The 14,563-nt window shown below is 36.9% G+C and overlaps 1 gene segment (V, D, J or C); it reads left to right on the top strand.

Annotated features, from left to right (window-relative positions):
* Window positions 1-1,488: 1,488 nt before the first annotated feature.
* On the top strand, window positions 1,489-2,038 carry LOC129052360 (immunoglobulin heavy variable 3-72-like). The segment is given in 2 exon segments: window positions 1,489-1,534; window positions 1,638-2,038. Coding segments are annotated over 2 exon segments (447 nt in total).
* The last annotated feature ends 12,525 nt before the right edge of the window (window positions 2,039-14,563 follow it).

Raw genomic sequence — 14,563 nt, forward strand, 5'->3', positions numbered from 1 at the left:
GACGGGGTTTTGTGCCACATTCTCATTGCACCACTAGACACCCTCCACTATATCTAGTCTCATGTGTATGAGTGTTTATATGTTTAGAGAATAATATTTATATTATAAATATATAGCCATATGTTAGGCTCTTTAGCTTCAACTTATGTGGACCCCATTCATTAGGAATAAGTCCCTGTATTTGAAGACTTCATAAATTAAAATTTTTGTAGAATCACTTTAGTTTTCAGTCTCCTTTCCTCCCTTTTTCTTTCTTTCTCTCACATACACTGACAAACACAGGGGGTGCTATAACTTTAATTACCTGATATATTAAAGCAAATTGATTCATTTGCAACTTGACCAGTTTAGCAGTTGTTCATGTTGTTGTAAGATTAAGAACATGATTCTCAGCTGTGTACTTCTCTGAGCTAAGCAGCAGCTTTATTTGAAATACACAGAAACTGAAAATCCAAATATTAATCAGCAGCTTTATCAGTAAACAAATTGTGGAAAAGTCATTTATTGGAATAGTACCCATTACTACAATCAATTAATGTTGGATATGATCAACAGTGTGGTTCAACTTACAAGTACACATGATAAGTATAATGAGTCAAAGCACATACATATGACTCCAATTTATAAAATGTACAAAGTGAATACTCATTGCAAGTTACATAACGAAGATACCTAACTGACTTCTACATGGTAAGAGGAGGAAAGGTGTAGAAAGGGAAATTTCAGGAGAAAAAGAGAAAATTGTGAGGCTAATTGATTTGTTTTCACTGTGAATGGTGATGATTATGTCAATATTTGTCAAACTGAGAACATATTAGGTGAAGACTACAATTTGTCAGTATTACCTCATAAAAAATAAAAATGTATAATTTGGTAGAAAAAGATAAAGAGAGATAAAAATAATACAAGAAAAGCCATAGACTTCTGAATACACATGCGAATTAATCCTCAGTTTTTCTATATTATTTAGAAAAACACTAAGATACAGCCAAATAATATGATATCATTATATTAAGAGGATTTTGTAAACCTCCCTCAGAATTCTTGCTCTGTCCTAGAGTTAATTTAGGCAGCAGCTGGATCCAGTCCTGAGAAACACAGGCTAGACAGTGAGACTGGCTCTTACCAGATGTGAGCTCGTAGACACGTCACATGGCCCCTCCATGCTTGGGAGTTTATGTTCACATTTGTAAATGAAGGAAAATTTGACTCTCACAGAGCATAATTCATGTGCATCTAAAAGTAGACATGCTAATGATAATTAATTATTTATGACATATAATTGCTCACATCCACTCTGGGACACAGCCCACTCTGAGGCATCCCTTCCAGAACTCGCTATATAGTAGGAGACATGCAAATAGGCCCCTTCCATTGCTGATGAAAACCAGCCCAGCCCTGACCCTGCAGCTCTGGGAGAGGAGCCCCAGCCCTGAGATTCCCAGGTGTTTCCATTCAGAGATCAGCACTGAACACAGAGGACTCACCATGGAGTTTGGGCTGAGGTGGGTTTTCCTTGTTGCTATTTTAAAAGGTGATTCATGGAGAAATAGAGAGATTGAGTGTGAGGGGACATGAGTGAGAGAAACAGTGGATTTGTGTGGCAGTTTCTGACCAGGGTGTCTCTGTGTTTGCAGGTGTCCAGTGTGAGGTGCAGCTGGTGGAGTCTGGGGGAGGCTTGGTCCAGCCTGGGGGGTCTCTGAGACTCTCATGTGCAGCCTCTGGATTCACCTTCAGTGATCACTACATGAGCTGGGTCCGTCAGGCTCAAGGGAAAGGGCTAGAGTGGCAAGGTTTAATAAGAAACAAAGCTAACAGTTACACGACAGAATATGCTGCGTCTGTGAAAGGCAGATTTACCATCTCAAGAGACGATTCAAAGAACACGCTGTATCTGCAAATGAGCAGCCTGAAGACCGAGGACTCCGCCATGTATTACCGTGCTAGAGACACAGTGAGGGGAGGTCAGTGTGAGCCCAGACACAAACCTCCCTGCAGCGGCGCGCAGGGCCACCAGGGGGCGCTCGGGACCCACTGAGAAAGGGACAGGTCCCAGGAGCAGGAGCAGGAGCAGGGGGCGGTTTCCTTTCTCAGATGCAGGAGGCGGGTTTGTTTTTCCAGGACTCTGGAGTTTTATGAGGTAGCGATATCTTATTATTTTTATTTACGATGTATTTTTATTGATATTTGTGTTATTGTAATTTTAAAATTTATATGTAGGGATATTTTTTAAAGATACATAACTTCAAGAAATAATTCTTCCTAATTATTTACTCTTATTCTTCTAGAGTTTTATTAACGTCTGTTGATATCAGCTACTACACAGCTATAGAGACATTAATTTACATCCTAGACATACGATTAAATACACAAACCAATGCATACATGTGTAGTCTCTTATATTTAACGTTATAACAGAACAATTCTAAAATATGTCCTAAAGAATCAAACTTAATGAAAAACAAATATAAATTATTAATCTATAATTGATTTCAATGATTCTCTATGATTCACATAAATCGATGTCTATTTGTAAGCTTAAACATAGTGTATTGGTCATTTTAAAATAGCCAAGAAATAATTTCAAATATTCTTGTCAAAAAAGTGATAGGGATTTGTGGATTTGAGGCAATATATATGTCGATTAGCTTGATTCAATTATTCCATATTGTATTTATAAATCATAACATAGCTTTGCAGGCCATAAATATATACAACCAAAATTTCTCAATTTTCAATGAAAATTTAATTATATTTGTTAATCTACCCTAGGTCATGAATTTTTGCCCCCTGTCCAGATCTGATTGAATTGTCCTGAGGAACTCATCCATTCTCATGTCTCCCGAAGGCTTCAGGAAGTAGCTCCTAGATGGGTAGAATCAGGCAAACCGTGTGTGTCCACAGGTCCAGGAGCATCTCTCTCCTTGGATTAGGCCTCCTCCTCAGGATTTCAGGTCTCTTCAGTTTTCTCAACATGCTGTTGTTGTACCAAATAAACACAAAAACACTTCCTTTTATTATGCTTTGGTTTAATTTTTCAAAACAACATAAAGGTGATAATTTTAACAATAAACATATTACAGCCTACCATACATGAGACTCTTCCTATGATTCAAGGTTTCTTATTAGGACTTTATATGTATTACATATTTTCAATTTCTTTCTGATATGGAATGCTGATGTCTCTTTATTAAAGATTATTCTTTTATGTATTTATTGTTATACTTTAAGTTCTGGGATACATGTGCAGAACGTGCAGGTTTGTTACATAGGTATACATGTGCCATGGCGGTTTGCTGCACCCGTCATCCCATCAACTACATGAGGTGTTTCTCCTAATGCCATCCCTCCTTTTGCCCCCCACCCCCAACAGGCCCCGGTGTCTGATGTTCCCCTCCCTGTGCCCATATGTTCTCAGTGTTCAACTCCCACTTATGAGTGAGAACATGTGGTGTTTAGTTTTCTGTTTCTGTGATAGTTTGCTGAGGATGATGGTTTCCAGCTTCATCCGTGTCCCTGCAAAGGACATGAACTCATTGTTTTTTTATGGCTACATAGTATTCCATGGCATATATGTGCCACATTTTCTTTTTCCAGTCTAACATTGATGGGCATTTGTGTTGGTTCCAAGTCTTTGCTAATGTGTATAGTGCTGGAATAAATATACGTGTGCATGTGTCTTTACAGTAGAATGATTTATAATCCTTTGAGTATATACCCAGTAATGGGATTGCTGGGTCAAATGGTATTTCTGGTTCCAGATCCTTGAGGAATTGTCACACTGTCTTCCACAATGGTTGAACTAATTTACACTCCCACCAACAGTGTAGAAGTGTTCCTATTTCTCTACATCCTCTCCAGCATCTGTTGTTTCCTGACTTTTTAATGATCACCATTCTAACTGGTGTGAGATGATATCTGATTGTGGTTTTGATTTGCATTAGTTTATCTCTTAAAATTAATTTTCAAAAGACCTACTGAAAACCTGGGTATTATTAGAACTTTTAGGTGTAATCATTGTACCAACTTTGAGAATAAATTTAATTTATTTCACATGTTCTCAAATATCCTTTTCTCTTTAAAAGTTGTTCATAGTTGTAATATCAGACACAATATTAGTAATTTATACTTATGACACAGGTTAAAATATTGTGTAAATAATTTAAAGACATTTGATTAGAAAAAAGAATACATGTTCCATATATGTCCTGACTATTTTTGTCTTCTCTATGAAATGTATGCTTTTTATTTTTTATGTTATAGATGTTACCCTTATCTTTTCGGCTTCAGGAATTTAATTTGCTAGGCATACTTGAGTGTACTATATTAATTCATTTAATAATGTTCATATTTTATATAAGGCTTTAATATTATTTTTATTATTTGCTGAATTTTAAAGTATTTTATACATTTTTATTTCTTGTTTTATGAGATAAAATTTACATATAAGAAGAAATGCATAGATCTAAAATGTATCACTAGAGAGTTTCTGGCAAAGGTGAATACTCTTGTCCCCAACACCTAAGGTAGCTGAAGAGCAAGTCCACCCCCAACAGAGGTCTTCCTCTGTGCCTGCGGTCAGCTCCTGCATGGGGAAATGTTTTTATTTCTGACACCATAGATCCATGTTTTTCTGCTTTGAACTTCACATAAATGAAATCTAACATTATAGGCTATTTTTGGTAATGGCTACTTTTGCTATATTTGAGGTGTATTTATGTTATTTAATGTATAAAATTAGATCAACATATTGTCATTTATTCAATTAATGAACTAACTCTGACATGAAACCTCAAAGTTTTCATGTATATATGGAGACAGAGAGAGAGAAAGGACAGAGATTTTATGTCTGAGTCAGCCCATTAAGTAAATAAATGACAATATAGTGATCTGTATTTCTGTCGATGCACTTTAAATTTGTTTCCAGTTTATGAATATTGTAAGCAAAGCTGTTGCAAATATCTTAACGTAAGTTTTTCTATGTTCTCTCGTTTTTATTGAGAAAATATGAAGTATGCATTTCTTTATTATAAAAGTTTAATTTTTTTCACTTTTATTGAGGTATAATAGAAAATTTTTAAAAAATATATATTTAAAGTGCTCCACTTGATGTTTTTATGTTTTATTGGTCCGTTCTCACAGTGCTAAAAAGAAATGCCTGAGACTCAGAAATTTTAAAAAAAGGATATTTAATTGGCTCACAGTTCTGCAGGCTGTACAGGAAATGCAGTGGCTTCTCCTTGTGGGGAGACTCAGCAAAGTTAGAATCATGGCAGAAGACAAGGGGAGCAGGCACATCACATGGCCAGAGCAGCAGCCACAGGAAGCGGCGGGAGAGGTCTACACACTGTTAGACAACCAGATCTTGTAAGATCCCATGCACTGTAGTGAGAACAGCACTAGGAGTTGTTGCTGAACCATTCACGAAAGACCCACCCCATGACCCAGTCATCTCCCACCAGGTCCCACCTTCAGGATTGAGGATTATAATACATGAGATTTGGTCCAGGACACAGATCCAAACCAAATAAGATATACATTGTAAAATGCTCATCATGGTAGGGTAATTTGTATATCTATCATCTCACAGACCTACCACTTTTATTTTTATTGTGTGTGTGTGTGTGTGTGTGTGTGTCTGATGAGAACACCTAAGATCTACCCTTTTAGCAAATATCATTTTTACAATACAGTATTAACTATAGGAACATTGCTGTATATTAGACCCCAGGACTCATTCACCCTGGACAACTGAAACTCTGTACCCTTTGGCCAACATCACCCAATTTCCCTCTCCTCTCAGGTCCTGAGACCCACTATCCTACTCTCTGCTTTCAAGAGCTGGGATAGTTTAGATCCCACACTTAAATGAGATCGTGCAGCATTTGTCTTTCTGCATCTGGCTTATTCCACTTAGCATCATGTCCTCCAGGCCCATCCATGTTGTTGCAAATGTCAGAATTTCCTTCTTTTCAAAGCCAAATAAAATTCAGTTTTGTGTATACACATTTTCTTTATACATTCATCCATTTACAGTCATTAAGTTATTTTACAAATCTACACAATTATTTATAATCTTGCAATGAACATGTCTTTGGCAAAATAATTTTATTTCTGTTGGATGTATAAAACGAAGTGGGATCACCAGATTATATGATAGCTTTATTTTCAACTTATGGAGTAACCAATCCCACTACTAAATATTCCCTTTTCCCCATATTCTTGCCAACATTTGTCATCTTTTACCTTTCTGATAATAGCCATATTAACTTGTGTGAGGTGATATCACATTGTGCTTTTGATTTGAATTCCCCTGGTAATGAGGAATGTTGAGAACATTTTCATTTTCTGTTAGCCATGTGTTTGTCTTCTGAAAAAAAAATCTATCCAGGATTTTGCCCTTTTTTATCAGTTCATTCGTTATTTGCTATTGAGGTATATGGGTTATTTATACATTTGGATAGAACTTCTTGTCAGATACATAATTGCACATAGTTTTTCCTGTGCTTTGGTATTAAATTCAAAGAAATCAGTTCTGAATCAATGGGAGGAAGATTTTTTTTCCTCCAAGTCATTTATGAGTTTATGGTTTCAGTTATTATACCCATTATTAGTTGATTTCTATATGGAGTTAGAGAAGGCCTGATTTTATTTCTTTTGCATATGGATGCCTGGTTGTTACACCATTATTGAAAAGACTGTCCTTCCTCTACTGTGTGTTCTTGGCACACACAATCAGGAAGAGACATAATGACAAAAGACAATATCAGATGAATATTCCTGATGTATGTAGACCTGAAAGTCCTCAACAAAATACTAGCAAATAAAATCCAGAAGCACTTTAAAATGTGATACATCATGGTTAAGTGGGCATTGCCCCTGGGACGCAAGGCTCATTCAATATCCACAGTAACTGTGATTCACAATGTAAACAGAATAAACCCAAAAACCATATGATTATGTCAATAGATGCTGAGAAAGCTTCTGATGGGATCCAACATCCATTCATGATAAAAACCCTAAACAGACTAGACGTCAAATAATCATACTTCAGAATAATAAGAGCTATTTATGACAAATCCCCAGTCAACGTCATACTAAATGAGCCAATTAAAACACTTGTCTTTATAAATTACCCAGTCTCAGTGGTTTCTTTACAGTGCGAGAATGGACTAAGACAGCATCAAATAGGAAAGGAAGTCCATCCGTCCGTCTTCACTGATGATACAATTTTATAGCTAGAAAATCCTAAAAACTCTGCCAAAATAATTGTAGAATAAACAACTTTAGTAAAGTGTCAGGATACAAAATCGATAGACAAAAATTACCAGCATTTCTGTACCCCAACCACATCCAAGCTGAGAGTATAATCAAGAACATAATCCTACCCAACTTACAATATCCGCAAAGAAAATGAAATGCCTGGGAATACAGATAACAAACAAGGTGAAAAATCCCTACAAAGAGAACTACAAAACACAGCATAAATAAATCATAAATGACAAAAATAAATGGGAAAACATTTCATGCTCATGGATTGGAAGAACCAATGTTGTAAAAATTGTCATACTGCCCAAAGGAATTCACAGATTCAATGCTATTTACATAAAACTATCATCATCATTATTCACAGAATTAGAAAAAAAACATTCTAAAATTTATATGGAACCAAAAAAGACCCTGAATAGCCAAAGCAATCGTAAGCAAAAAGAACAATGCTAGAGGCATCATGATACTGACCTTAAACTACACCATAACGTCTTGCTAACAAACACATCTTGGTACTGGTATGAGAGCAGACACGCAAAAAAAAAATAGATCAAAATAGAAAACAGAAATAAAGTTGAACACCTGCAACCATTTGATCTTTGACAAGGCTGACAAAAACAAGCAATGGGGAAAAAACTCTGTATTCAGTAAATGGTGCTGGGATAACTGGATTCTGGCAGATATGGAGAATGCAAGAGTGAAGGAGCCTGTGCAGCTTCTACCTAGATTTCAGATGTGTAGAGAGCCCTGCATGCCCAGGAAGAAGCCTGCTGCAGGAGTGGAGCCACCACTGACAGCCTCTACTAGGGCAGCACCAAAGATGGGGAGAGATGGAGTTGGAGCCCCCATTCAGAGTCCCCACAAGGGCACTTCATAGTAAAGTTGTGGGAATGTGACCACAACCCTCAAGACCCCAGAATGGTAGGGCCATGGGCAACTTGCACCCTCAGCCTAGAAAATCTTCCAGCACTTGACTCTCACTTGTGAAGGCAGCCCCGTGGTCTGTGCCTAGAAAAGCTATAGGGATTGTCTGCCTGGGGTTTTGGGGACCCAATCCTTGTTCCAGTGTGCCGTGGTTGAAGTACATAAAGTCAAGAGAGATTATTTTGTAGCGTTAGGATTTAATATCTGCAGTGCTGGGTTTTATATGTGTGTGGGGCCTGTTGGTTGTCCCTTTGGCCAATTTATCCCTTTGGGATTGGAATTATTTACCCAATGCCTGCACCATCATTGCACCTTGGAAGCAAACAACTTACATTTTTTAAACTTGCAAGCTCACAGATGGAGGGAAATTTCCTTAAGACTCAGATGAGACTTTGGACATTTGAGTTGGAGGTTGATCAAGTTAAGGTTTTGTGAACTATTGAAAAAAAAAGGTGATTATATTTTGCAATGTAAGAAGAATATGAGAACTTTGGGTCCGAGAGTGCAATGATATCATTTAGGGGTTTTCCCCTCCAAATGTCATGGTGAAATGTGACCCACAATGTTGGAGGGGGGCCAACTGGGTGGTTTTGGGTCATGAGGAGATTTTTCAGGACTGGCTTGTCATCCACCCCACGGTAATTAGTGAATTCTTGCTGTATTAGCTACTGTGAGATTTGATTGTTCAAAAGAGTCTGGCAACCCTCCTACCCTTTCACGTCCCCCCTCCTCACCATATGATACAGCCTCCTCCCCCTTTGCTTTCCACCATGACTGTAAGCTTCCTGAGGCCCTCACAAGAAGCAGATGCTGGTGCCATGCTTCTCACACAACCTGCAGATCTGTAAGCCAAATAAGCTTCTTGTCTTTGTAAATCACTTGGCCTCAGGTATTAATCTATACCAATGTAAAATAGACTAATACACTGCCCAAAGCAATATACAGAGTCCATGCAATTTATATCAAGTAACTAATATAATTGATTACATATTTTTAAAAATCCTAAAATTCATACAGAACCAAAAAAGAGTCTGAATAGCAAAAGCAATCTTAAGCAAAAAGAACAAAGCTGGAAGTACCACATTCCCTGACTTCAAATTACACAACACAAATATAATAAGAGAGGCAGCATGGTAGTGGTAGAAAAAAATCAAGAACCCGGACATATAGCCAAATATCTACAACCAACAGTTCTTTGACAAAACTGACAAAAATATACACTGGAGAAACAACCCTCTGTTCAATAAGTAGTGCTGGGAGAATTAGATAGCCTTATGTAGAAGAATAAAATGAGACTTCGATATCATCACAGACACAAATTAACTGAATATGGATTCAATGTTTAAATTTATAAACTCATAAAAATGCTTGAAGAAAATCTAAAAAAAATCCTCTAGACATTCGCATAAGCAAATAAAATATGACTAAGACTGACTTCAAAAGCAAATGCAATGAAAACAAAATTAGACAAACAGGATTAATTGAAACAAAGATTGTCTGCACAGGAAAAGAAATAACCAACATGGTGAAAAGACAACCTGTGAACAGTAAAAAAAATGCGCAGTCTATTCATCAAAGGACTAACACATAGAATCTACAAGGAACTCAAATAAGTCAACAAGAAATAACAAATAACTTCATTAAAGAGTGAGCAAAAACCAGACATTTCTCAAAAGAAGACACAGACGTGGCCAAAACAAATAAGAAAACATACTCAGCATCACAAATCATCTGATAAATGTAAATTACAAACAACATGATATAGCATCTTCCACGAGTCACAATGGCTGTTATTACAAATAAAAAACAGCAGGTGTTTGCAGAGAAGCATAGGAAAAATAATGCTTTTTATATGCTTGGTGAAAATATAAATTAGTACACCCTCTATGAAATACAATACAGAAGTTTCTCAAAGAACTAATATTAGAATTACCATTTGACCCAGTAATCCCTCCCAGTGGGTATATTCCTCCCAAACTTTTATATCAGAAAAAGTCTCCTGCATTCCTATTTTTACTGCAACACTATTTTCAATAGAAAAGTCAAGTAATCTAAGTGTCAATCAGTGGATGATTAGATAGATAAAATATGATAGATGTAAATTTTGGAATACTATGCAGCCATAAAAATTGAAATTGTGTCTTTCACAGCAACATGAATAGAGTTGTAGGACATTAGCCTAAATAAAATAACTCAAAAAGATCTTCTCTTTTACAATTGGAAAGTAAACAATGGGTACACATATACATAGATAAAAAACAATAGGCACTGGGAACTGCAAAAGAGGGCACGGTGAGAGGAATGTGAGGGTTAAAATATCACCTACTGGTTCCAGTGTTCACTAGTGGGCGATAGTTACACCAGAAGCCCAAACCTCACCTTTATGAAATATATTCACGTTACAAAATTGCACAGGTACACCCTGATTCTACTGAAAAAAAAAAAAACAGAAATAAAACATGAACAGAACTGTTAGACTGCTAGCTAGATTTATCAACAAACAAGAAAAATGCAAAATGAGCAATTCTCTGTTTTGGAACCCTTTCTCATTTTCTGGTATGATTAGAAATTGTAGACTAATCCCTATATTCTCTTCTGAAGCCCTAGCATTAGCCATTTCTCAAAGACATGCTGGTTCTTTTTTTTTTTTTTTTTTTTTTTTTGAGACAGGGTCCAGGCTCACTGCAACCTGCACCTCCTGGGTTCAAGCGATTCTCCTCTCTCAGCCTCCCAAGTAGCTGGGATTACAGGCATGCGCCACTATGCCTGGCTAATTTTTGTATTTTTAGTAGAGACGGGGTTTCTCTATGTGGGCCAGGCTGGTCTCAAACTCCTGACCTCAAATGATCTGCCCACCTCAGCCTCCTAAAGCGCTGGAATTACAGGTGTTAGCCACCACACCCGGTCACTGGTTTCTTTTATAGAAGAATAGTATTAAAAACTCAAATCTTGATTCTGGGTGTATTTTTTGTTAATGTGCACTCATTTCTTGTAGAAATTCTCAGGTAAAAAATCTAGGAAGTATGTGTTGTGTATTAACCCATATATACACACACATCTAAACTATTTTTATCTAATATATGTATCTCTATTATGCTAAACTTGCAAATAAAATGACATGTCCACTCTAAGTTAATACCACATGAATGTTTATCACATTCCTTCTGTGCCTGTCACTAACCTTGCACTCCAACAATGAGGAACTCCATTTCCCCACACACCATCCATTCTCTTTGTAGTCCAATTCCAAGATTCCTGTGGAGTGTAACCAGATGTGTAAGTTGTGCTCTTTTGTGGAAGGAACATCATCAATTGCAGTACAATGCTGATGTGCAGTTTCTTTTTTCTTTAATCTTATTGCCAACACCATTTCTGAATCTACTTAGTACCTCTTTTGAATTCATACATTTGTAATGGAATTAGATATTTTCTATATTATCTGCATTCCATCCTGGAATTCCTAATCACCTATTTTTAAAAAAATTTCTTTTGAAGTAAGATTGTATTAGTCAGGGTTCCCTAGAGGGGCAGAACAAACAGGATATATATACACACACAGGATACACACACACACACACACACGGAGTTTATTAAGGAGTATTAACTCGTATGATCACAAGGTCCCACAACAGGACATCTGCAAGCTGAGGAGCATGGAAGGCAGTCCGAGTTCCAAAGCTGAAGAACTTGGAGTCCCATGTTCGAGATGAGGAAGCATCCAGCATGGGAGAAAGATGTAGGCTGGAAGGCTAAGCCAGTCTATTCTTTTCATGTTCTTCTGTTTTTTTGTTTTTTTTTCCTCTGGCCACACTGGCAGCTAATTAGATTGTACCCCCCAGATTAAGAGTGTGTCTCCCTTTTTCAGCCCACTGGCTCAAAGGTGAATCTCTTTTGGCAACACCCTCACAGACCCAACTGGGATCAATACTTTGCACCCTTCAATCTAATCAAGTTGACACTCAGTATTTAGCATTACAAGTCCACCACGTCAACTTGAAACCATACACATCTCCTGAGATTATATACAATCTTCAAATAAAGACAATAATAAAGTCATAATTACACTTAATATAATACAACTTTATTCGTACAACTGGAAATGCATCAATCCCCAATCCAAATGCTATTACATATGGTCCACTCCCTCAAGGACACAGCCAGGATCATCCTATGACTTGGTGTCTAGAAGACTCGTGCACTTTTAATTTTGCCTCCAATATTAGACTCCACTTTATCACATGCAGACACCACAGAATATTTTAAGACATTGATGTCTTATGCCGAAAAATTCAACAGTACATAAAATTGCCTTCCCACCACAGCCAGTGGTTACTACTGAATAAGGATCTGCCATCCCCTAAGGAGGTGCTATAGTGGATGGTGTGCACTGTTAGTAGCTATGGAAATTGATCCATTGTGGCAAATGACAGCATCTTTCTTTTATAATATTAAGCCGTATTATATTGTATACACACACCACATTGTCTTTATTCATTTGTCTATGTGCTGACCATCAGATAGTTTCCATATCTTGGCTGTTATTAATAGTGTTTCAATAAACATAGGATGCAGATATCTTTACAAGGTGGTAATTTCATCTACTTGGGTATACTCCCAGAAACAGGATTTCTGGTCATATAAAATCTCCAGTTTTAATTAATTTAGGAGGCTTTATATTGCTTTCCATAATTGTGGAAATGTAGAATTGTATAGCCATTATGAAAAACAGTTTTGGTTTTGAGTTATGATCCATAAACAGTGTTTGCTTATGGCTCTCAATGAGAGTTTCTACTAAATATGATGGAAGGCCAGGAAGGAGTCTCCCTTAAAGCTTGGATGGATTATGAATTTACCTCTTATTTCCTAAAAGCAAAACACTGGAAGCATACATGATGGAGGCTGTTGGCAGGTTTCAGGATGATCTCATAAGAGGAGAATCTGTTGGATAAAAATGTTGGGTTTTCAGTCATAGACACATCTACGCTCAATATGAAATGATGAAGTCAAGTGAGGATCTAGAACATGTTCACTTGAAGCAACAGCATATTCTCAAAGGAACTTATTGCTGCATCACAAGGGCGATGAACTTCTGAAACCAGTAAAGTGTGAGTGCACAGTAAGTGATAAAGTTATCATGTTTACATGAAGTTTGTTTAATGTGCCGAGGGCTGGTACAGATTAATCTTACACAAATATATGCAATATGTTTTTGCATGCATAGATATCTAGAGGATAATCCTCTTAACAAAACTTCTTCAGGTTACAGAAATCTGTGTAAGTTGTAGATCTCATGGGGAACTTTCTCTTTATAAATACTGGTCTGTTTTTCAAGTCAGGAAAAATTATCTCTGTTGGAGTAGGCTTCCAATTGTGTAGACTTCTGAATTGCTTCTTGAGTTGTAACAAATGAACCAAAAAATTTGACTAACTGGAATTTCATGGCTGTGTTTCGAACTCCTGACCTCAAGTGATCCACCCGCCTCAGCCTCCCAAAGTGCTGGGAGGTAATTACAGGCATGAGCCACCGCACCCAGCCTGTCTGTTTTAAAAATATGTATGTGAGCTCTGCTGCTTCTTATACACAATGAAATAACCCAAAAGGCATTTTCAATTCATAGATGTCAATATTGTTAACACATACAATTTGTCTTCAGATATTTAAAAAAATGTCTGAGTGATGAAGAGACAACAAACTATAGGATAAGGAATCTGTTACTCTATCACCTCTAAATTTCTCTGGGTCTCTTCAACTATGAAATGAAGTTACTGGGTCTGATGGTCTCTTTGTAAATTCCCTATAATGTCAGATTCAGGGGATACATGGTATAAAAAGTTTACAAAAGATAAAAAATAATGAGATAAAACTTGTTTCCATAATAAACAATTTTCACCTTTTCAAAAATACCTAATAGGACTTCTGAAATTTGAGAGTTTGAAATCTACCAGGGCATTCCTGAATTCTGATACTCTCCATGGCTGGGGACAGCAAAGTTCACTTTATTTATATGCCTTAAAATTTTACTATTTCCTTTCCGCTGAAACGCTAAAATCCAGGACAATGTACTGAGAAAACCTAAGTAACTGCCATCATTATCCTTTGGGCAAATGATTAAATAGACAGACACACAGATCAATCTATCTTGTGGACCACCTTCTTCAACTTATCTTCCCAATAGGAATCAGAAGATGAATAGTATGCAGAGGGGACAGAAAACTAAGATGAAAGGCAAGACAACTTACATAAATAAATGGCATATTCTAAAGCACGCTATATCCATCGCAGTAAAATATCTCATAGCAGTAAAATATCTCGAGCTGTAAAAATGCTTTGGGGAAAAGAAGGGCTGATTTTAAATTTACTTGTAGGGTT

This window comes from Pongo abelii, chromosome 22, assembly GCF_028885655.2.
Source record: "Pongo abelii isolate AG06213 chromosome 22, NHGRI_mPonAbe1-v2.0_pri, whole genome shotgun sequence".
NCBI classification, from domain to species: Eukaryota; Metazoa; Chordata; class Mammalia; order Primates; family Hominidae; genus Pongo; species Pongo abelii.